At 44.2% G+C, this 23,599-nt stretch overlaps 3 protein-coding genes across 12 annotated transcripts in view; 1 reads left to right on the plus strand and 2 right to left on the minus strand.

The window, feature by feature from the left end:
- LOC119455790 (facilitated trehalose transporter Tret1-like) overlaps window positions 1–23,599 on the minus strand; it is an 83,742-nt gene that overhangs the window by 44,054 nt on the left and 16,089 nt on the right. The window contains exon 1 of one of the 5 annotated variants that reach the window (XM_049669312.1): window positions 16,524–16,606. The exons of 3 other annotated variants lie outside the window; for them this stretch is intronic. The gene's annotated coding sequence lies outside the window, so the exon portion shown is untranslated. Of the gene's footprint in view, window positions 1–16,523; window positions 16,607–23,599 lie in introns of those variants that run through there. One more of the 5 variants, XM_049669314.1, reaches the window with a different exon arrangement.
- Window positions 1,100–23,599, minus strand: part of LOC119455795 (myb-related transcription factor, partner of profilin) — a 62,485-nt gene continuing 39,985 nt past the window's right edge. For both annotated transcript variants that reach the window (XM_049669325.1, XM_049669324.1), the window contains exons 2-4: window positions 11,145–11,513; window positions 8,791–8,905; window positions 1,100–5,181 (exon numbers count right to left, since the gene is read on the minus strand). In XM_049669325.1, the coding sequence (XP_049525282.1) occupies window positions 4,428–5,181; window positions 8,791–8,905; window positions 11,145–11,457 (1,182 nt within the window). In that variant the 5' untranslated portion in view covers window positions 11,458–11,513 and the 3' untranslated portion in view covers window positions 1,100–4,427. The remainder of the gene's footprint in view (window positions 5,182–8,790; window positions 8,906–11,144; window positions 11,514–23,599) is intronic.
- Window positions 16,772–23,599, plus strand: part of LOC119455794 (nonsense-mediated mRNA decay factor SMG9-like) — a 75,704-nt gene continuing 68,876 nt past the window's right edge. The window contains exons 1-3 of one of the 5 annotated variants that reach the window (XM_049669320.1): window positions 16,774–16,958; window positions 17,093–17,173; window positions 19,761–19,941. In XM_049669320.1, the coding sequence (XP_049525277.1) occupies window positions 16,905–16,958; window positions 17,093–17,173; window positions 19,761–19,941 (316 nt within the window). In that variant the 5' untranslated portion in view covers window positions 16,774–16,904. Of the gene's footprint in view, window positions 16,959–17,092; window positions 17,174–19,745; window positions 19,942–23,599 lie in introns of all 5 variants that reach the window. The other 4 variants (XM_049669323.1, XM_049669317.1, XM_049669321.1 and 1 more) reach the window with 4 other exon arrangements.

Consider the following 23,599-nt stretch of genomic DNA (forward strand, 5'->3'; position numbering starts at 1 on the left):
TGTCAAGAGATTTGGTAAAGAGTTTAATTGAGTGCTATACAATTGATCATGTGCATAGGGTTTTGCAGTGCAGCGATTACCGTATGTGGCTATGAGGCAACACGTGGAGGCCTCCACCACCGTGACCTGACATTAATCTCCAGGATTGGCCCACTTTGCTATGACACTGCTGTCACGGTCAGGCCTCTTTTCTATTGCACAATCTCGACAAGAAACCGGTCAGGCAGGTGTGCCATATCCCAGAAAAGAAGGCATAGGAATCTTTGCTATTAAAATAAACGAAGTACTTATACACTTGATGGCGTATATTTGTTGGAACCGAGAACACTAAGGTACCATTTGTTGCCTCATTGTATAATTCCATAGAAAACAGTCTGTCACCGACACATCTGTAGTGCGAGTACCTCTGCTCAGCTATACATAAGCCGATTTCTTATATAAGTGCTGTTTTCTGTATGAGCTATTTGACAGGACAGTGGCAGCAGCAGCCACGGTCAGCAAAGTCTGGAGGGGTCTGCAATGAAAGTTTTGCTATAAACCAAAATTATCTTTAGAATGATCTTCAGAAGTGCTAGAAGTATTATCCAACTTATTGTAACGTTCAGCACACCTCTGAAATGGCTCAAACAGGTCCCAGTTTTATTTCACGTCAAGTTCCAGCAGGGCTGAATCATCATATCTCATGGCAAATCTACGTACAAGGCCCCAAACCCAGAAAAACAGTTATGCGTGGATTATTTGCAACCTGCCTTAAGATGTTAGCATACAAAACATTGTGAGCCTTGCTGCCAGAACTGTGCTAGCTACTTTTCAAATGCTTCACACTCTGAAGAAAACTTGTGTCTATCTTTTTCTCCTCGTAATGTAAGGTTGTTCCTTACAAAGAAATGTGAGGTAGTTCCGACTGTAATCATCAGTCGATTCAGCACTACTGCAAAAATACACAGAACAGGCAACCACAACAACAACAACAACAAAAAGACATTCAAACATGGTGCAGCACAATTTATTTAAAGCAGGTACATGTCACAACACCCTTCTACACTTTGATTGGTCCTGTTTTTAGTCATGATGGCTATCATCGACCTCCACATTCTGCAATGACTGTCTTAGCTGTTAGTATCAATTTGTAAAGCAATCACTAGGAAATTACTAAAAGGCCTTTCACAAACACTTTGACACCTTCTTTGCATAGCATTTGGACAAATTCACTACACTTAGCCAGCCACACATGTGAGGTATTTCATGAAGGCATAAATAGGGGAATGAACAGTGCAAAGTGATACACAGCACAAGAGCAACTCCAATTTTACACTGTGGTTAATTTCACACTAGAACTAAAGCAGGAATGCGGGCACAGTGCGCTTTCAGTAAGCCATCAACCATGTCATCATCATCATCATCAGCCTATATTTATGTCCACTGCAGGACAAAGGCCTCTCCCTGCGATTTCCAATTACCCCTGTCTTGCACTAGCCGATTCCAACTTGCGCCTGCGAACTTCCTAACTTCATCACCCCACCTAGTTTTCTGCCATCCTCGACTGCGCTTCCCTTCTCTTGGTATCCATTCTGTAACTCTAATGTCCACCGGTTATCCATCCTACGCATTACATGGCCTGCCCAGCTCCACTTTTTCCGCTTAATGTCAACTAGAATATCGGCTATCCCCGTTTGTTCTCTGATCCACACCGCTCTCTTCCTGTCTCTTAACGTTAAGCCTAACATTTTTCGTTCCATCGTTCTTTGTGTGGTCCTTGACTTGTTCTCGAGCTTATTTGTTAATCTCCAAGTTTCTGCCTCATATGTTAGCACTGGTAGAATGCAATGATCGTACACTTTTATTTTCAACGACAGTGGTAATCTCTCAGTCAAGATTTGGTAATGCTTAGGAGTGAGAATCAACGGTGAATATCTCAGCAACATTTGGCTTGCAGATGACATTGTCCTATTCAGCAACAATGGGGACGAATTACAGCAAATGATTATCAACCATGTCATATGTAAATAATTAAGAGTCAACATGCTATGCACTTAATAAACATCTAATACTGAACAGTACCTCTACATTAATTTGCAGCATTCTCCACATGTTAATAGAGCAGTCTTCATCTTATGAAACTACCTTCAAAATTAGGAGGAGTGCCAGGATAAATAACTCATTTCTGAAAGACCAAATCACAACCAACACTATAAAATGGCATACTTCTGATCCAACCTTATCTCCTCCTTAAAAGATTTAGACAAATTTAAGAAACCCACCCATACGTAGAAGTTTAAAGAGGAGGGGAAAAATAATTTCATCATTAGTGTCATGCAAACTTCCAAGGCAATGCATGAGCCTAGGAAGTGCAACCACACGATGATGTGTCCTACAATTGTATGCCTTGTAAAATGACTGAGCCTGAATATTATTTTTCTTTTGTGGAGTAGCCATGACTACATGCATGCTGGTTTCCTCCGGTAAGGAATTTCTGTGGACTGTGTTGAACACCAAAGCCATAGCCAAGCAACTAAGTTTTGTATATCACAATGTGAGGTGCCATGTCTTGATAAAAGCATTTGTGAGCTACTACATTTACCAAGAAGATCACACAGACGTCGCAGCCCTGAGTCAATGACTGTACTAAGTTCCTGCATCTGTCATGTAGTGCTGTATATTGCATTAAAAGAAGTAAAACAGGCATTCTTCACACATTGCAATTTGTTTTACATCTAGCCTTCTAATAATTAGATACTACCAGACAGTTGTGGAAACATGATGCTTCATTAAAGTGTGAAAAAAAGGCATAAAGGAAGAACGTGCCGCTTAGTCGAGCGTCCCCACGTTTATGAATTCTGTAACCTAATAATTTCATGCACTGTGGCTTACATGGCAGTGCAACAGCTTAGCACGTTGACAGCCTTCAAGAAATTGCAAGCTAAGGCATGCATGCACAGTGAACTCTGCCCGAAGTGTGATTTATATGGCAAAGGGCCATTGAATAAAAGATGCGGGCTCTAAGCTCATATCAGCTGTAAGTGAAAACAGCCACCTTCAGCAAAACGGTTAGTGATCATAAATTATTACATACAGTTAGTTTGATTTAATGACGTTGCCGTCACTAGACGGTTATTTCATCAAATCAGGAGTAGTTGACCAAAATCAATGCTACAGTCAACAGCCATGTAAACTGGGCTGCTGGCACTATATGGCAGAACCTAATCAAAGCGTGCAATGCCAGGGCCCTGGCAGCATAAAGTTTTGTAAAAAGAAAGCGGTACGCCTCAAGTGGCACTGAAATGCTCTAGCAAAACATTGCATTTTGAACACTACAGGTATCCAGAAAACCAATTTCTTTTTCTCAATGTTAACTGGTAAGATATTGTGTTTTGTTCCTTCCAAGGTTTTCAAAGCTTTGATTCTATAGATATATGCCAGGGAATCGAAGTAGTTCATTAAAGGGAAACTAAAGTTCTGTTTCATCAAGTGAGGTGTATGTCTAACTATACAATGAGTGAATATTATGCTCTGTTAATTGTGTGCAAAGTGAAGGTGGTACACACACAGTAAAGTGCCATGTTTCCTGGCTGATGTCTAACTATACAATGAGTGAATATTATGCTCCGTTAATTGTGTGCAAAGTGAAGGTGGTACACACACAGTAAAGTGCCATATTTCCTGGCTGGCCCGAGTTCCTAACATCACTGCACCACAAGCAAAACACTGGCATCATGCCTAGAAAAGCACATGTACATTCAAGGCACCACGAGCACAGGATATGGGAATGTCAAAATATCAACAGTCTCTGAATGTACCCACCAGCACCTACAATTTGCGTGTCGCATAAGTAGATGCTAAGGAACTGTCTTATTTATTCTTCACATTGCATTACTTCTTTCAATAAATGGTCAATATGAGGGAATCCTACACAAGTGATAACTTGAAGAAACCTGACAGGCTCACGAGGAATGTGAATGTATTTTTAACATCGAAATGATGACTGAAAAAGTAATAGAGCTTGGCAACATAGAGGCAATTCACAAGACAAGCAACTTGAAACAAAAAGGTGCCTACAAGAAGAAAAAATAAGAAATTGTGGGGATGACTTTAAAAGCAACCACACAAAGGGCACAATAGGCACGGCTCCAGACTAAGTTTGTAGCACAGCTCAAGTGCTTCTAGCTAGATATGGATCTCTCACTATGGGCACTCATGATCATCAGAATCTCGGAACACTGTTCCCAGTGGTGGGCTGGGAATCCCTGAGAATGTGATCACCAGAAGGACACCTCCGCCACGGCTCCGTAGCCACAATCCAAAACCATAGGCACGAGGCACATTTTTACTTTGTGACGTATGAACTGGACGCTGATACATCCTCAAGGCAATGAAATGACCAGACATCAGCTGCATCCTTTCTTCACTTTCCACCTTTGCCAGCTGCGTCATTCTGCCATCTTCTTGATCTGCAGTGTCAGCTTTCTGCGCTTCACCTTTTCTGTGTGCACATGAGACTTGGCAGCCCTTGCAACGCAGTCTTTGACGGCCTGCGCGGCAGAGGCAACAGCCTGAAATGCCCGGGCTTGCTCCCGGGCGGCCCTGATCTGCTCCATGAGCAACGTCTTGCGCAGGGTCGCCAAATCATCGTCTCCCGCATTCTCGTTGCAGTGGTTTCCGGAACCTTCGCCGTCACCACCAGTCTCTGGGTTGGGGTCTCTGGGTTGACGTCTTGTGGGACTTGCTGGAAGTTGAGGTGGAGGAGGCGGCGGCGGTGGCAGCGTCTGTCTCTGCTGCGGCGTCACGACTGGCCGACGCCCGGGACCCATCTGTGAGCATGTTGCCTGCCGGGGCGCCAGCTGCTTGCTGGAGGCAGCAGCGGTAGCTGGCCGCTCATAAACAATGCCCAACGTCTCGGCAACTTCGTCATGGTCATTGTCCATTTCGAACTCGGCTGTCACGCACTCGGTGGACAATGGGTGTTCGTCATCGTCACTGTGCTCCCGCTTCACGGGGACAGCGGCGGCCACGGAACCGTCCGCAGAGGGGCGGATAGTGCACAGCGCTGCGGACGCAGATGCGGCACTCGAGGCTCGGGCGCTTGTCTTCCAAAACCACTCTGGCACACTGGAGTCCAGTGACTGGATCAGTGTCTCGTCCTCAGAGGAACCGAGGCCGTTGTCTTGGCTTCCATCAACGTCACTGTGTGGAGCCAGCAACACACTGATTAAATTAGGCGACAAAAAAAAAAGGGGGGAACATAAATGGACACACAATACATATGAACCTCGATATAACGAATGCGGATATAACGAATTATCGGATACAACAAAGTAAATATTATGCAAATTTTGTTGGTCATGCTTCTGTTCAATGCAGTATTCTCCTGTTATAACGAAATTGAAAATGCGGGATCTGACGTGGTATCAGCTAGAGTGAAGCAAATTGCTGTTTGCATGTACCTTAAGACATATATTTTGATAACAAAATGTCAATTACAAATGCTGGTTTGCCTCCATTATTTTCACACTCGTAGACCTTACTGGTAATCGAGCATGGGATTAGACGCACGAGCTAGACTGATGGCTCTAGTACAGTGGAGTACAGATCGACATCAGTCCACTTCATGTCTGAAACGTCTGTCAGCAGCAGGCCCGTTTGGTCAGCGGCTTTTCCTTAGTTGGACTGCAATCATCAACAATACGCCGATTCCGTGTGATGACACTGATTGCTCGGTTGCGCATTCGCGGTGGTGCAGAGCATGTGTATGTATTTTATTGTTGTTCCTGTGGCCTCACATTGGCAGGTTTGTCAAAATCTGCAGACGACCTTAATTTACTAGCCCGTTGGAGGCACCCCGGTAGCATTTTCTTTTTTGCATAGACCCGATCGTGATTGTTGTTTTTTGTCAATATGTGTGTGTATGGTTTTAATGAATATCAGATATAACGAAGGTATTTTTGTGTCCGATGCAACTTCGTTATAAAGAATGAGGTTCGCCTGTATTATTAAAATACAGTAAAAGCTCGTTAATTCAAATTTCACAGGGACGCTGAACGAGTTTGAATTAAACCAAATTCGAACTAATGACAGTAATTGAAAAACAGTCAGAATTGAGACCTGGTTGCTAGAACGTACTTGTAACTCGCAATATTTATTGAGCAAAACTGTCATCACTTTTTCCTTCTTTTCTCTGAAAGTGATGGCCATCAGTTTGTATTCCAATGCCCAAACGTGACGCATAGCTTCATTTTCACCCTCCTTGAAGTTGAAAAATAGGCGCCCGACACCGAGCGCCTCAATTACATTTGCCGACAGATTTTTTGGACTTCATAAATACATTGTCAGGGTTCACATAGAGCTCACGCAATTTTGCGACCAATTTCTTGGGACAAATTTAGGCCCCAAAGTTTCATTTTCCAGACTAAATCGCTCGTTCCGAGCCCCGCTACCCGATTGTGGAAACTGCCATGTTGGATTTTCTGCTGGCTTGGCTTCCAGTGGCCTGCTCTATGGCCTCCAAGATTGGGAGCGAGTACGCTCCCAATCTTGGAGCGTACTCCAAGGCACGCTCTTCCTTGGCTGACAATACTCTCCAGGGGACGGCACTTCTTTTTTTCCCTTTCTATTTTCAGTCAGCACTATCGTCATAATGCCTTATTGCGGGTACCGCCCCCCCCCCCCCCTTTTTTTTATCACCATGTGGCAGCGCTCAGTTCGGCGGCACGCAGTTCGAATTAATGATGCAGGAGCCGATGCGCATGCGAAATAACAAGTTGGTTTACCCACAGATGCCTATGCACCATGGCCGGACCGAGACAGTCAGTTCGAATTAACGAGGCGCAAATTAACGAGCTTTTACTGTAATTTTCTTTCTGGGCACTAAATTACATTTCAATGAATCTTCAAAACTCTAAGGCTTTTGGAGAGAAACATTATGCCTACCAGTACTTCCCATTTGGCTGAAGACAAAGACAACCGTGCAATGATTATTCCTTTGTAATGGCCACACATATATAGTGTAGACATGGTGCCTTAGAAGTGATCATTAGTGCTACTGTGCAAGAACAGAGGCACACACTTATCAAAGCCCATTGTGAGTAGCAAGCCTATCAATGTGAACAGTTTGAATCTGTCAAGGTCAAGAAATTTCCTACAATGAAGCTGCAATGCTGCACAGCATAGGTGTCAACATGCTAACAGTTAGACACCCACGATGAGCAGACCAGGTCAAAGCTCATTACCAGCAGCAAGCTGCAGAAAACTGAACAAGATGCTGACCACGGGCAGATGAAGATAATAATAGGTGAGATCTACAACCAGAAGTAAAATGGTAACAGCGAGAAGCAGATCATTAATGAATAAACGCGCAATGTAGCACAAAGTGCTGGTAATCAATAGTGAACACTCCCAAAAGAAAATTTCAAAAGGAGCAATGGTAACAGAAAAAAAGTCGCAGTTTCGAAAGGCGAAGCATCAATTGCGATAGCAAATTAGTAGAAAGGAGTAAGGATAGTAGTTTTATCGGCTGTATACTTGGACACATTCACTTACTATAACTGAATTAATAAGCATGGTGTCAGCGCGCACAAGCAAACATGAATAGATCACACTCGATGACCGCACACAACCGCTGTCAAAACGCTGGCGTGAGCAAATGTGCCAGCAGCAGCGAGCGAAGGTGCATGCGGTCTATCGCTTCAACGGAAACTGAGCGACGAAAGCACAGCGCATACAAAGGTATGAGCCGTGTTGCAGATCGCTTTCAAGATATGGTGCGCACAACCGCCCGCCGCCGCGCAAAGTACAAGTACTCAGTTGCTCGGAGAGCAGAAGCCGCACCCCCTCCTTCCCACGTTGCCTTCCCACTTTCCTCCTTTACCCTGCGAGATTCCAGTTCCCCTTGCGCCTGGTCGCAAGATACGCATTTGGTGCCACAGCACAACGTCGCCCCCCCTTCCCTTCCTCTCATCTCCCCATGGCCCTTCGTGCAACGGGAGACGTTGCGTTTGCTCTTTGCCGTGCGTTCGCTGCCCGTGAAAACGTGCGTCCCTCGCGTGCTTGCACACGCACATACAACATGCAGCGCGCGGCGATGATTTTATCGCCCTTGGACTTTACACGGAACCTCACGGCGCCGGCGCCGACGGCAGAAACCCGCTTGAAGTGTCCATATAATTGCTATCGCAATAAAATACTAGTCAACAGAAGTAGCTTATTTACAGGCTACTGGTTATTATAAAGAACACATGTAAAAAAATGCAGACAAACAAAAATCTAACTTCTAATAACATGCATACATAACTCAAGACTTTAAGACAAAGGCAGTTTTAGTAGATAAGTAGAATAATTTAATGCATAATATGCTTTGCATGCACACTATGTAGGCAGATGGTATGTTAATGTAAAGAGCACATGAAAAAGGAAACAAAAAAATCAAGCTAACTGTGACTAGTATTTTCTTAGTTGTGAATAATTAAAAAAAAGTTACTTAAAATAGATTGTGATGCTAAGATGTGCCAGGTTCTGTTATGAAAATGATTTGTGCCTTTCACTTTGCATAGAAGAACATGTGGCAGCATAAAAATGATTACACTAAAAAATATGCACTTTGAACATTTATGCATAACATTTATGCTTCCATTGCTAACAAATTTTAGTGAAATTTAGGAAGTTCTCATGCTACATTATAACAACTTAATGAGGCCTTTCTCGTCCTCAACTAATTGTTAATGTCATTTCTACATGTGTTGCCACAGAATGAGAATACCAGTGGGACATAGGCACACTGCTAATGACATGTGAACATACCCAGAGATCTCAGGGCCAGCGCCATCAAGGAAGTCAGCATATGAGCAGTCATCACCTATGACATCCAGTATGGTTCTCTCCACCACAGACAAATCCAAGGAACGCCCATTCTCACCTGAGAATGGAGAGAGAAATCGGTCATGATGGCATGGACATTACGATATGTACGGATATAAGTGCTCAAGCAGCGCTATGACAGAAGCTAACGAAAACGACACTCTTGACATTGATAAGTAACTTATGGGCTGGTCTTTAATTCTTTTCCTTCAAAGCTTGCATAAGTATAATGAATAAAAGAATCAGATTGTGAGAAAAGCTAGGTGTTTAGGGGCTTTATAAAGATATGTTACTTCTCATGTCGTTTGCTGTAAAGCTAAATGAATAAGTTAACTAAAGTCTAGTGAAATTTACTTCAGGAGCTGAGCCTATATTTCTTGACAGTTTAAAGAGAGAGACAACTTATAACGTAGAATACTGACAGCTGCAGCCAGACTTAACCCGAACAATCACGGTGCACCTCTCATGGCTGAACTGTAATAAAGACGGGCTGTAAGGAACAAAACTATGAATGCTTTGGAAAGAAGGTGCATTATAAGGAAGCTGAACCACTTTTCAATAGAAGTGAGTTTTCAGTGAATTATAACATTTTTTCACCCCCTGAATACAAAAATCATAGTTTAACAGGCCACAAGTCACTTTAATTTAGCAAGAACGAGCAGCAGCGCCGGCAGGAGATGCCGTGGGTAGGCTAACAGGCTCCGATGACAAACTTCATCAATACTTCTTTTTGGGCGAGTTGGTACATCTTGAGACTTTGGGTAACAGCGCAAACAGACGACCACAAAAAGGGAGACACGGACACACAGCGCCTGTGTGTCCGTGTCTCCCTTTTTGTGGTCGTCTGTTTGCGCTGTTACCCAAAGTCCGATGACAAAGACAATCCTGACGTCATCGTGGGTACCGGCAAGGCGTGTGATTTGAATAATGCGCTCACATGACCCCCATGTTGACATCATCGTCGCGCCTGGTTTTTCACCACTAGGCTTGGTGGAGCTTTGACGAAAATTGAAATGGTGATTGCAGAACTGCTACATGCACAATCAAGAAAACAACTTCAGGAGTTGAATTGCACTGTGGCAGCCCTCCACACTACTGTAAATTTTCCATTTCTAAAACATCTTCATCACCCTTTAAAACATGCAATGCGCTCTAAGCAGAAATCACCAGCACCTTCTACAAGAAAAGGAAAAAGGCATTTAAGACGTATCTGTGTGAATTATGACAGAGGCTGCATATCAGTCTAGCTGTGCATATATAATGCTGACCCTGGCATGTATACCTCTTGACATTGACGTGCTCTGCAGTAAGTATGACTGCAGACATAGAGTCTGCAGTCATACTTACTGCACAGAATGTAAGCAAATATAATGTCGTGAGACATGAGTGATGACAACATGGCAAAGCAATGTCATCGACGAAGACATAGTCCTAAGATAGCGCAGTAACAGGTCGTGCATCACGTTAAACGAGAAGAGCCTATTATCAATGCATAATCTAAAGGGACAGTATCAAGTACTTCAATTCCACGGTTTGTTTCCTGCGCTATTCCTCTTTATTGCACACACACATCAAAAAACAACAAAGGCAAATTGACAAAAGGCTACAATTTCAGGAAAAACACAAACAGAAGCTCCTTATTGAGGCAAAATTTGAAGCTTAAGGTTAAACAAAAAGCACTAAGATTTTCTGTGCTTACATCCAGTGGACTAACTTATCGGTGAGCTTCAAAACTGCAAATAAGCAAAAGTTGCTCATATGCATGTCATTCTCATTTGCAACACGAGATGACATCACTTGCACAGCGATTTATGCGGCGCTAACAATCCTTATCAATATGCCTTTGCATTCCTTGGCACTACCGGAGCAACACCTCAATGTGCAGATGGAGTAATTGCAAATGTCATACTCCTGTTCCCTATCTGCCAATGTACGAAACAACTGTGTGACCTGAAAGTAATTTCAACGAGAACTGTTTTCACCTACAATATTTATCCTGTCAGCTTGAAATCATTCAGTCAACTGCTGCAAATCAAAAATCATACTTCTGCATGTGACAGACTCACTGCTATTGACCTTGCTGCCATTTACGTCATCCTGCATATCAGTACTCTGGAGATATGGCTTCCAACAACAAGAATACCTTCCTCCTTGTCCTCCAGCGAGCTTTACAGTAGAAGCAAGAACAATCTTACAAGACCTGACTATTTTCTGCAATGCGATTGAGAATATAGACTTAGGTAATGCATAAGTGTCCATCTGGCGGCGCTTTTTGGCCATGGAAGGGTGTAGCTTACCTTGCCGACTGGTGCCGCGGTTGTGCGCATTTACGCGGTGCTTGCACCTCTGCACGAGGTTGCTCCACTGCTTCTTGATCTCGGGCACAGAGCGCGTGTGGGTGTCATTGCCTGCGTTCAGTGCCTGCTGCACTGCGGTCCAGGCAGATCGTTTGGCGCGAAGTGTCAGTGAGGGACCCAGCTTGCCGCGTATGACGTCGATGCGCTCGCCGATCTCTTGCACAAGTCGCAGCCGCTCGTCCTCGGTCCAGTTGGGACGCTTCTGACGGTACATGGCCATCTCAGCACCGGCCGCAGCCGCCGCCACTGCCATGCGCTACGAGGATGACAAACCGCGAACTTGGGACACGGACCGCGGCTCGCCACCAGCTGGAAATCGCGACACAGCACGGTGTAAGGACGCTGCTTTGGGTCTTCGCCAGGCAGCGCCTACCAATAATGCAACAGTTCCGTCGTGCTGGTTGCACATACTAGATGCCAAAAATGGGCTAATTAATTTTTTTTTTGTGCTCACAAAATTTTCGCATTGCACTTTGCACCTGCTTGGTCATATGTGCAATTGTAGGTGCTGGAGAAAACTAATGCAATAAAATGCTTCAGAGATAGTTGGTGTACCTCTCTCGCAACAAGGGGGTTACATAAAAGACTCGAACCAATTTGTTGCATCAATTCCAGTATGAGTAGCTTATTCAGCAAGTGTAGAGGACCCAACCATGGCAATTTGCACGTGTTACGGTATCACGGTTCTGAGGGCATACTGAACGTCGTCTCTAATACACAATGCTACTACTGCAAGTGCCAGAGAGAAATGATCAAGGCCCAGTTTGCCTACATTCGTTCCTGTTGAGACCTCAGTTGAAATGAGAGTACATAGGAAACCACTTTTCAAAGTGCCATTAGGTATTCTTTCCGTTACACAAGTGACGTGCAGCCATACAGAGATCAACATTCGTGTGTGCGGATGTCCACATAAGCACTTGCTGGCTCCTATGAAACTTAACCTTCAGGAGGGTAACTCTGCAGAAATGCCTGTCGCCGTGCAATTACTTCAACTTAAGTGGGTAGAGAAAAGTGCTGAGATCTGCATCTGGCATGAGCCAGCATGACGGAACTCACCAGCAAACTGACCTAGGACCAAGGCCCAGGTGAAGACGCCTGTGCTTTTCAAGCGAGTAGCAGAGTTGCCAATTCCAGACAGAATGGTATGTCATACGCACCTGTGTTGCAAATGTCCATTCCGTTCTAAACAAAGACGTAAATTTTTTTTTTTCGCATGTAACTCTTGCTGCATGTTGTTTGTCCTATCCTCATGCACGACTCGCACCAGCACACCAATGTGCTCTGTATGTTTGTTTAAAAAGCACGGCATCTTCACCTGTGCGTCTTACACCGTGCTGGAAGCCGGAACATGGATGTCCATTCAACGCAGTGCGTATAGTGCTTGAGGTGCCAGAACTTGCTATGTCACAAACTACGACTCTTTGCAGTATAAGAAACAATGTGTGCGCTAATATTGCCTCCAAGGCATCGGCAAAAGTTGGAAGAATACCATCCCAATAATGCGGAGTTGGAGGTGAAACATTACTCGCTTCCCATCAGAAGTCCATAACTGAAGAAATAACAAGCAAGACACAGCTTACTTTGCCTTAAGATATGCACAGTTACTACATACAAAGTGTGAACACTTTGCAATATGACCTTGAAGAGTGCACACTGGTAGCGACGAACAATGTGTACAAAAGAACGAGCATAAGTGTGCTTTTGACATGTGCTTCTCTTCCCCACTAGCAAAATAAAAGAGGGAATGCATGCAAACATGGCAATCTAGTAATCTAGTAGCAAAGTCACAAGCATGTTGGGCAGTGAGCATAGATTGGTAGCGAGTGATGGACACTCTGTATGCAGATAACTTGTCACGTGCAAGCGAGAGCTGGCTTAATGACCTTGGTGCGTGGTGTCTATACATGGGTGACACACACCATCTCACTAACAACACAAAGTTCCTTTATCATTAAAAAGACCAATAGGCTCAGCACAATGATGTCAAGGGACAAAGAGAGCCAAGGTCAACCCACAGGCTCTTGAAGTGTTAAAACTCCTTGTTCCTTTCCTCAAGCTGGCACCTTTCCATCCACCTTTCAAGCAAAGGTGACACTTTGGCACATGACAGCCAATTCAAAGCACTCATGATGCACCTCAAAAGCTGCCCTTGTATGCGCGCAAATCTCACTAGAGCATTTGTAGAAAGTGGCTTGTCCACACTGAGACACCCAATTAGGAAAAGTGTGCTGGACTGATTGCCTGCACTACATCGGCAGTGTGTTTTAACTGTATATGTTAACTGAAGTCGTTTTGACCGGGAGTTGAACCTACGGCAACTTGCTCAGCAACACAAAGCCACAGCCACTGAGCCGCCACAGCAAGTCAAGTGACTTTCAATTGATTTCATTCTCTGTATTACTTTTTTGCATCAGCTTACAGCTGATATTTGTTGGTGCCACACGTTATTATGATGTAAGGCTCAGAAGAGACCTGTTGCGGAGAGTACAGGAAATTGATGGAACCTTAGGACTAGATGTGCAGCTCGATCGCATGACCTGGAGGCGAGAACACGCACACTGTGCAGTACTTTCCAAAGTCTTACGATGCAGGAATTGTGGCACTGATTTAATCTACTCTGTCACATCACGCAAGGCTCACAAGTTTTGCACACAAGCTTTGTAGGCAAATCCACTATTATATGTGGCCACAATTTGCAAGAAGCCAGCTAAGAAATCAGCAATTTACTGCCTTTTTAAAGAAGACTGAATGGGCCCTCATAATTTAAGATGCCTTTGAAATGCCTAGAACAGACTACCTATTAACTAATGCTGTGTCGACTGAGTGATGATGCTGGCTACTGTATACAAAAGAGTCAGTGAATGGAAAAACATATTATGCATTATTTTATTGAAATGAAAACATGAAATATTTATCACTGTATTGCAGTGATAGCTACTCCCTTTTATTTAAGGGTATAGAAAATATGAAAAGCTATAAATTAAGAAAAGAAAGTAAGAACAAATCATAAAAAAACTGCTGGCTCTCCCGTAATCGAGAGTAGATGCAAGCATGAAATGACTACCATACGGCGTATTTTGCTGCCTGTGGTGCTGCAGCCTTCAACCGCGTTTCTTCTTCCAACAGTGCAGCGCGCTTAGTGCCTGTCGCTAGTTTTTCTTCTTGTCGCGGACCGCTCATGACTCGTGGACCGCTGGCGTTAAAAGAGCACAGGCAACCTCTATGTCTTTTGAACGTCGCCATTGGAAATGACAAATAAAACTTCAGCGTACTAGAAGTTACAGCTTGAGTGATATTGTGAAGAAACATTAGGAAGAACTCGGAAGCAATATCTTTTGTAAGTTGTTCGGAGAGTAACTAGTGTATGTAATGCAGTCCTGTACAAAGGGTTGGGGGCCAGAGACCACATTTTCTTAAGTTTTGACTGGTTGCCCGGATGATCTCGTTTTGTTGTCGCAACTTGCCAGCATAATCTCGTTTGAGTGCCCCGATAACGACTCTGGCTTTTGGCTCAAGGTCACTCGAAGGTTGCCGACAACTGGAGCTAAAAGCATTTCATGCTTAAAATGCACACACACTCACGCACAGATAGTAAGGTACCCGAGCCACCTTAGTATCTGTGTAGAATGTGTTGATGCAGCCTGAAATGTCCATGTACCACAGAATATAATACAAAAATATATAAATGCCTAGCCATCGATACAAGGTAATCTTATGAAGAGAATAAGAAATTATATGATAAAATATACCGGGAAAAATAAAGGGATGGCAAAACAACCGAAACCACTTAAAGCACGCTGTTGCTCTCTCCCCTGCTATCACAAACGTGTTCTTGTTAAACATTTCGAATGAATCACTAATGAGATTGCGGCCCTTTTAATACATGCCAAGCATATCGCGCTGCAGCAAAAATTGTTCAAACTAGAGCGCATCTAACTCCTGCATTGGTTTCCATGTCCACGGGCCCTGTAGGTTGGAAAAACTCAAAAGCTGACACCTATCTAGAATGTTAAGTGCATGTTTTACAAGTTGCCTGTGCGCAGCATGCTTTGTGCACTCGAGTACTGGATGATGTACATCCTCGCTGTCATGACTGCATAAAGAGGGCTTATCTCCTGCGGTCATGACATCTTGTGCGATGGGGGCGAAATGCGAAAACACCCGTGTACTTAGATTTAGATGCACGTTAAAGAACCCCAGGTGGTCCAAATTTCCGGAGTCCCCCACTACGGCGTGCCTCATAATCAAATCGTGGTTTTGGCACGTAAAACCCCATAATTTAATTTTTTTTTCATGACATCTTGTGCGAAATTTGCAGTTGGCTCAAGAAGTAGGCAATATGTGTGATTGTTAGAAGTAGACAAATCACATGTTTACTGAAGCGCACAATTTCATCACAGCTCAACATTTCACGCCCTCATTTTTTTTTTTTCCTTTCGTTTTTTCGCGTGTGTACCCGCGATCACTATGGCACCGCGCGCGACACCGCCGTGAAAAGCATTGCAGCACGCACAGTTCCTCATTCCTGCGCACCAACGATGTTTCCGAAATTTCGGTAATGTCACAGGCACTGAATTATGAAAGTTGCAGTCCCACCATGTGTGCGACATCATGAAAATCGCTGCCTTGACCACGCACACACAATCGAAAGGACGTCCCAAAGCAAACAGACTGCTACCAAACTTTCCACACATATGCGCGACAACGAAAAACGGCAAAAAAAAAAAAAAAAGAGGAAAATGAAGACGAAGTTACAAACTACTTCGAGAGCGGGTGCAGTGTGCCAAGGACGTTCCAAGGCAGCCACATCGTAGGAACGCTACGACATCGCTATGCGAGCAACTGCTATGATCGCAGGCTACGGTCACGAAGCGTGCAGTGTCTTTGCCTGATGAATCAAACACAGCCAGCCGACGTTGCAAATCTTGGCGGAGTGCAAGCCAAGCACTTGAAGCGCGAGCTGTGACTGTAAAATCTCGCGTTGTAGGTGATCGTGATCCAGCACCGCATTCATTTTTTTCTTTTCTTTTGTTCCTCTCACGAGTGCGGTGAGAAAGAAGTCATCGGTGAATTCATGAGCGGGCAAACAAACATGCTTCAAGCCAGACATCGCTTAGTACGTCCCAACAACACTTCGTGCAGCTATTTTTTTTCAACTTTCTCCCGTCGAATGTCATCGCGCACAGCACGTACTTAGCTACGTGGCTAATTAGGATGACCGTAATGCGCTGACACAAATTTATTGTGTCGGGGAACTCTGAGGTTTTCAAACACATCCCGAACATTATTAAGGGAAATTAAGAAATTCTCTAATCGCACCTTTCTGATGACAGAGCGCTGGAGCTGCTTTGTTTGCGTCCACTTGTTTCGCTACAACAAGAAGTGGATTGGCGGCGCTGCTTTTTTTGGGCCCTATCTGTTTTAACCTATTAAGTGAAAGTAAAACAAGTACATTAATAAAGAAATTTGGTAATATTTATGTATATTACTGTCGTGGCGCTTGTTTGGCTTATTTTACAGCTGCCTTGAAGACTGTTTTGAACAAAGCGACGAGAAAACGCCGGCGCTGCCTGGCAACAGTGCACTTGTTTACATTTTTGTGCGTTCGCGTGCTTTCGCCCGGTGCGTGGTTTTGGATATTCTATGTTCATTGCTCACTCTGTATTATAACATTTTCCAAGTTTAAAACTTCAACCCACGATGGCAGATCCATATGACCGTGGTTACTACAAAAAACGGCCTTACGCTCCCAAGGTACCTAATGTCACCCTGCTTATTTAAAGTGTGAAAGTGTCCTGTTTTCGCCTGCACTACTGCATCAACTCATTGTGCGTGCTTATTAGCTGCGACTAGCTTGCGCAGCACAAATATTCGGTTTCATTTTTCAGTTCCAGGAACGTGAGCAGGAGCCGGACTCGAGTCAGCAACAGATCAAACCCGTGTTCATACTCGCCAAACACCCGGACCGGGTGAGTAATCGTGGCAGTGTTGCAGGCGAATAACATATTTCAGCATTCACGCTGCTAATCATCATTCTGTGTGTGTTTTAAAATGGACCGCTAAAGCGGCAGTTCTGTTTGGAACACTGCTTAAAATAAGTTTCTTGTCATTGACCAGTCATTCGAAGTGCAACTCTTGTTCCAACCAGGATTTATGCAAAAATCGCGTTCATTAACACGTTTGCTTTGACATCACTGGAGCAGTGACCCGAAGGCTCAAACACCCGCATTTTAAGTAGCACGGGGAAATATACACAAATGACCGACACAAACCACAAAAAAAAAACCGTGGCAGTGTTCCGATTGCATGATTATGCCGTTTCGAACCGCCGTTCCCTCATTGCGACTTTTCACTCGTAGCTCACAGATCCCAAAGGCCGTGTTGGTCTTCCCGCTGATGCTGGGCTACACTTACGTGGCGTAGCGCCGTAGGTGACGGGTCCATCGCTGCCGTTGTAGCTGGTTTCTTGACGGAACGCCATGTCGACTCGACCGTAGCCCCTGTAGAACCAGTTTAGATCTGGGTGTCCGAGCAGTCGTTTTTGAAAGCAGACACGCCGTTCTGCATTTGCCGTCACGTACCGCCTAAGGCGTCGTGTCAGCGGCTTCTTTTCTTTGCTTTTTTTTTATATTATTATTCACGTTCCTTCTGGTTCGACCGGGACCCGCATCATTAAGAATCACTGCACCATGGCGCCGGCGCCGCCGCTGATGCTTGCGCTTTTATTATTATTATTTTTTTACTTACCTATTTATTTTTTTTCTCTTCGGCACGATCTTGTACACGCACCGCCGGTGTGACGGTGGAGGGAACGGCTGGGCAAAGGTCAGCGCCCCGGTAGATGCGCTGCCGTGTGGGACGCGTGAAGCCAAGCTTGCAGAGTTCTTCCCTGATAATAGCAGTGAACGAGTGCATTGTTGCTACCATTTCAGAACTTTGCTCTCGCTATTGCCAATGATATATACTCAAAGAAATGATTAGACACCGTTCTAAGCAGCAGCACTAAGGCAGAGTTCACAACCGTTGAAATCTGGACAAATAAGAAAATTCCATTTCTTAAGAGACCTCGAAGAGTTCTGAGCAGTTCAGACGATCCGATTCTCATACGCTGCCATCCTCTATACAAGCCACATTGTCTGTTTAATAGTTAAAATGCAATTGTTATCTTCCTTTGCAGGAATGCTGAGAGGTGCTAACTATTATGTACCCATGAGAGTTTTGACATGTGAAGCAACACTTGAAAGAAAAATTACTTGTTGCAGGAAACACGAGTACATAAAGCAGGAACAGTATATCTTTTGCAGTTCATTCCTCTTGCTTTGTTCTCTTGTTGTTCTTCATGGAAGCGATGAGTCCATTTCATGCACTGCGATTCAGTGATGCAAACCACTGCAATGAATTGTGCAAGGCTGCAATCAAGAAAGGGTTCTTTTAAATCAATGCTCCGTGTTTGAGCGTTATTTATGGCAATCGCTAATCTTTCTTCTCGTAAGCATGACCTCTTGCTGAAACATTACCAAGAACCCTGCACTGCAAGCCACTTTTTGGCTGGTCATCACTGTGCCACTGTAAGAACATGCAGATCTTAAACAATGTTGGAATCTAAATAATGCGAAGCTTGTTATGTTATTGAGGTAGCCGCAGTAGCACACGAGCACAGCCTCGTAGTTGTTAGCTGTCTGTGTCATGAGGACAAAGGCAATCTATGATGCTTGTCGAATGAAGAATGTGGAGAGGTGTATGCACAGATAAATAAGAGTCGTGTACAAATACAGCTAAGGCCTCCTACACCTTGTGTCATCGTGGCATATTCATTCTGAAAAGAAGGAGGAGACGGAACAAACTTTATTCTATGTATATGAAAAAGCACCCAATCAGATTTGCTATTTTGTAGCTATGCCCTTTTCACTCTTCAGAGCACTGCTACTGCATGCTCTGAAGAGTGTGTTTGTCTGTCTGTGCAGTATATTGCATGCCAAGGGTCAGACTCACACGTAACTCTTTTGCAACATTTATCTTAAGATGGCCCATACACATTATTGCCCCTTTCACTACTTATTGCAGCGATTCCTGTGGTGCCATCAGTAATGGCGGGACAGTGCCACAGAAGTTGCCATTGTGCCGCCTCTTAGAGTTGATGTATGCTAGCCTATTCCTGTTACTGTCACCACAAGTGCCACGGGCTAGAGCAGTTGAACTCAATAACAATTGAACTTCTCTATAACAAACACAAGTAAAACAAATGATTAGATATTAGGAATTAAATCAAAATGTTTGTCACCGACATCGGTATGTAACAAAATTATGTTTGTTATGAATGTCTGATATAACGAAGGTGTGGCACCCTCCAACGGTAGCCAAGGAGGCAAGCACCTCCCAACTCTACCGACAGAGGGCACTACAAAGGTATTCCGGTTTTCTTATAAGAAGGTGTGACTGTATTACTCAAATATCTAGTGGTCAGTAACATGATACAGTGGGTAGAGGGGAAAAAAAATGAAAAGATTAAGGAAGAAAACGTTGCTTCCTTGGTCTGAACAGGGCTCTTCCTCCCAGACTCAGTCACAGGCTGGTGGAGATGCAGCTTCTGGAGACACATCAAAGCCTACCGTGCTGCTCAGCAAGGCATCGTCAAGGGCGGAATCCCCGGCATCTTCGTCAAGCACATCCAAAGATGATGTGCAACCATCTGCATCTGTGGGCACCAACACATCTATCAAGCAGCCACCTCCCGAGAGTGAGTGTACTAAGGTTTGGGGGACCCATGACAATGGAATCAGCAGTAACAGCATTCTGTTGTTGAACACGAAGTCACAGTTTTCAAGTCCAGTTGTTGTGTCCATATTATCATGAGAGCAGAAAAGCTTGTTTACTGAAATGCCATATGTTAAAGGGCCTCTAATTATTGCATTTAATCTGGAGCGCTCAATTATGGTGTCTATTATAGCCAAAATGTTACTTTAGGATGTAAAAGGTAATTGATTATTATTATTATTATGCATCAGGGTATGACATTCTCACTGAAAAGGAGTGTGGTCATGTTCATAGCATCTTAAGAGCATTGAGTTGTCATTTGTTGCATGCCTCACTGCATTGTTTACGAGGGAGTTGGGTGATTCAAACAGCCCAGGCATTTCAAAACTATGACTCTATGGCCATATGTTTGAGTTCACTGCAGGTGTCCTTTATTTGCCTCATTACTGTAAACTCACATGTATAATCCTCAATAAAACCTAAATGCTTCTGAGGACACAGAGAGGGCACAAATTAAACTCGGTGTAGCTTCTTGACATTCCAAAAGGCATTTTAATGGAGCCTCAACTGAAGTCGAAATCTGCACTGCTGTGAAGCAGCACCTGAAGGGAAAAGTGTTAATGTACATTTGCTTTACATTGCCATAAAGCCATATTATGCATGAAGACTAGTTCATTATTAGCCTTATCCGTGTTTCTACATTTCATTTCCCATAGTTGGCACACAATTGTTGTTAACTTCAACATAACATGCATGAATATGTTGTTATTTGTTTGAGGTCAGACAGGGGTTTTGCTCCAATGTAGAATAAAAATAAAGCATGTTAAGTTTGGTTCGGAGAGCAGACCTAATGGTGGGAGTCGGAGACGCCTCTGAGGGCAGCAAGAAAGTAATGGCAACAAGCATGGCACACAAACATATATTCAGACATAAAAAGCGCAAATACAAGAACACAGGGCATGGGGGCAGGTGAGAATTCTAATAAAGCATCCCTACAAAGTGTTCCGAGTAACACAGCACGCTCACAGTTTTGCTGGCATCCCAAAAAGCTGACATGGTGCGTCGCTCGACGAAGTGCTTGAGGAGAGATGGCAGGCAGGCTTTTGCAGACCCTTGTGCATCTGCTGGGCGACAGGCAGTAGCGCGCGCACCCAGGATCTCTGCCAGGGGGGGGGTTGACAGTTTGCCAATACCATCTAAACAGTACTAATTTTGATTTCTTCACGGGAAATTGTTAGAAAATGCGCTTTTTGCGAGTGTGCAGACGATTGCGTGTCTTACATCTTAGTTGCAGTACTCAAATGCGTAAGGAAAGAAAAGGGGTTAAACAAAAGGGGGGGATAAGTCGGCCTCGGGGGGGGGGGGGTTACAACCCCCGAATCCCCCCCCCCCGTCGGTGCGCCACTGGCGACAGGAGTAGGCAACGTGCCATCCTGAAGTCTCCTCGGGCGTTGGCAGTCGACCGGGTCTCTCCAACAGTTGTTGGCTTCCCCTCGTGTACGTCTGACCTAGCCAATGCGTCTTCCCCTCTCCTCTTCTCAGCTCCGTCTGTCTCTGCTGATGGGGTCTTTTCTTCTGTAGGCTGATTGAGCCACGTGTTATTTGTGGTTTCGCTGCGCACCCTTCTACGGTGTCTTAAGGGGGTAACAGCATACACAGAAGGGGACAGAGCAAAGAAACAACAGGACACAGCACTGTGTCCTGTCCAATAGTGCTGTGTCCTGTTGTTTCTTCGCTCTGTCCCCGTCTGCATGCACTGTTACTCCCTTAAGATGATTTACCCACTAGCCCACCAAGCCATCGTTGTGAACATCTACGGTGCTTCTTGATTTCTTGTTTTCTTCTTGATTTATTCTTTGCCCGTCCCACGCACCTGCAGCGAGGCTCATCCTTTTTGTGGACGATGCACGTGCCTCGCTGCACGTGCTTGCATGTATGATGCCACTTCGTCGTCATCTTAGAAGTGTTGCTCAGCACATTACCGCACGCGTCAAACAAAAGGTCAGAGATTCGTGATTTATCATACGCGCTAGTTTAGCTTATCCTAACCAGTGTCCGAAGTCAGTGTCAAGATGCACTAATGGCAAACAGCGGTTCCCTCTTGTTTTGTTCTGCAGAGGGGTCTTTATGCTACAGAAAGAGTAACGGGGCCTTTAAGCATGCGCCTAGCATTCGCAAACACTGTGCATTTTAGCAAGTTGAAGAAAATGGTTTAATATGTCTGAATAAACACGTTTCAATAGGTGCTGAAATATTTCCTAAAATTTGATTTAAAACATTGTCACCCTGCAAATGAACAGCTGGGCGGCCTTGGTTTGATTTCCCATTGATTAAATGACACCTTTTGCACGTAATTGATAAGACATTCCAAGGTCTCTCTCTGTTCTTCTTCAAAAGAGGAACTTTTAGTTCATGTGTAAAAAGGCTAGGAGTAGTGGAAGCATATGGAGCTTGTGAACTTGTTTTGGCTCTTGGCTGCAGGCTTGAGGGACCGACTAGCAGCACCCCTGACATGGCTGACCCCGTCAAGTTTATTGAGTTCCTCAGTGGTGTGATAATGCAACTTGAGGTATGCCTGCATTTTACAGCTGGGCGTTGTTCTGTGTTACCCCATTAGTCCTCCCATTTTTCTTGTTACAACTTGCCTTGGTGACTAGGGCCATTGCTGATTCTTGTTAAATGCAATGGTGCCTGTATGATACCAGGCACTCTTACATTGTCTAGAAACAGGATATAACAAAAGATCCTGCAGTTTCAGTCGGTGGCTTAAATTTTTTTCTCTTCAAATGCATTTGGTGTAGCTGCTAATTCATGCAGAATAAATCAGACTTCAAGGGGCCCAACTAATGAGTATATCATGCTCAGTTTTCATAGACATGAGCTTGAGATCAGGTGTGAGATGCTTCTTGATGTTGCCAATCTTGAAGCTCATGTGCTGGGGTCACGATTGTACATATAAGGTCACGTGAGCATACCATTGCAGTTCTGTGTGGTACAGTTGGACTAATTGCACCCTTGCTGCTTTGACCTTATGTTGCTATCTGCATTGCCACAGGTATATGCCTGGTTTTGCGCTCAAGTGTTGTATTTCTCCTAGCATTGATAGGGGCTTTTCTGCAAAGTTAGTCGCCTGTAAGAGGAGCTTGTGAATCTTTAAAGCAAGAAATGGGGGGGGTGTGGGGGGGGTCGGGAGAGGAGAATGGTCTTAGTGCGTAATCCAAGCATATCATTAGGGGCTTTCTCAAGCTGGCTTTTAACTTAGAACATGTCGCACTATATGCGTGCAAACACAGTAGATTCACTAATACGGCAGTAATTCCTAGTATAAAAGTACTAGTTCTGATATAGGTCTCCGTGACAAGCTTCATTGTCTGTGCACAATTGTAGGTTCCTTGCTAGAAGGCCCTCAGGTGCTAGACCTTTTGTGTTAATTCTTGCTGCTGAACCTAAATTTCATAACTAAGTTGATTTGGTGTAATTATATTTTGTGTTTGAAAGCAAAATTATTAATTGTAAATGTGACGGGCAATCTGTTTAGTGTGTATGCTTTCTTTCTTCCTTTCCTCTCTGCCCAGTACCTTGTGGACCAGCCAGACTTCTATGGTCGGAATACGTTGGCATGCAAGGTGCTGGAAAGTCAA

The sequence above is a fragment of the Dermacentor silvarum genome, chromosome 6 (genome assembly GCF_013339745.2).
Source record: "Dermacentor silvarum isolate Dsil-2018 chromosome 6, BIME_Dsil_1.4, whole genome shotgun sequence".
Taxonomy (NCBI): domain Eukaryota; kingdom Metazoa; phylum Arthropoda; class Arachnida; order Ixodida; family Ixodidae; genus Dermacentor; species Dermacentor silvarum.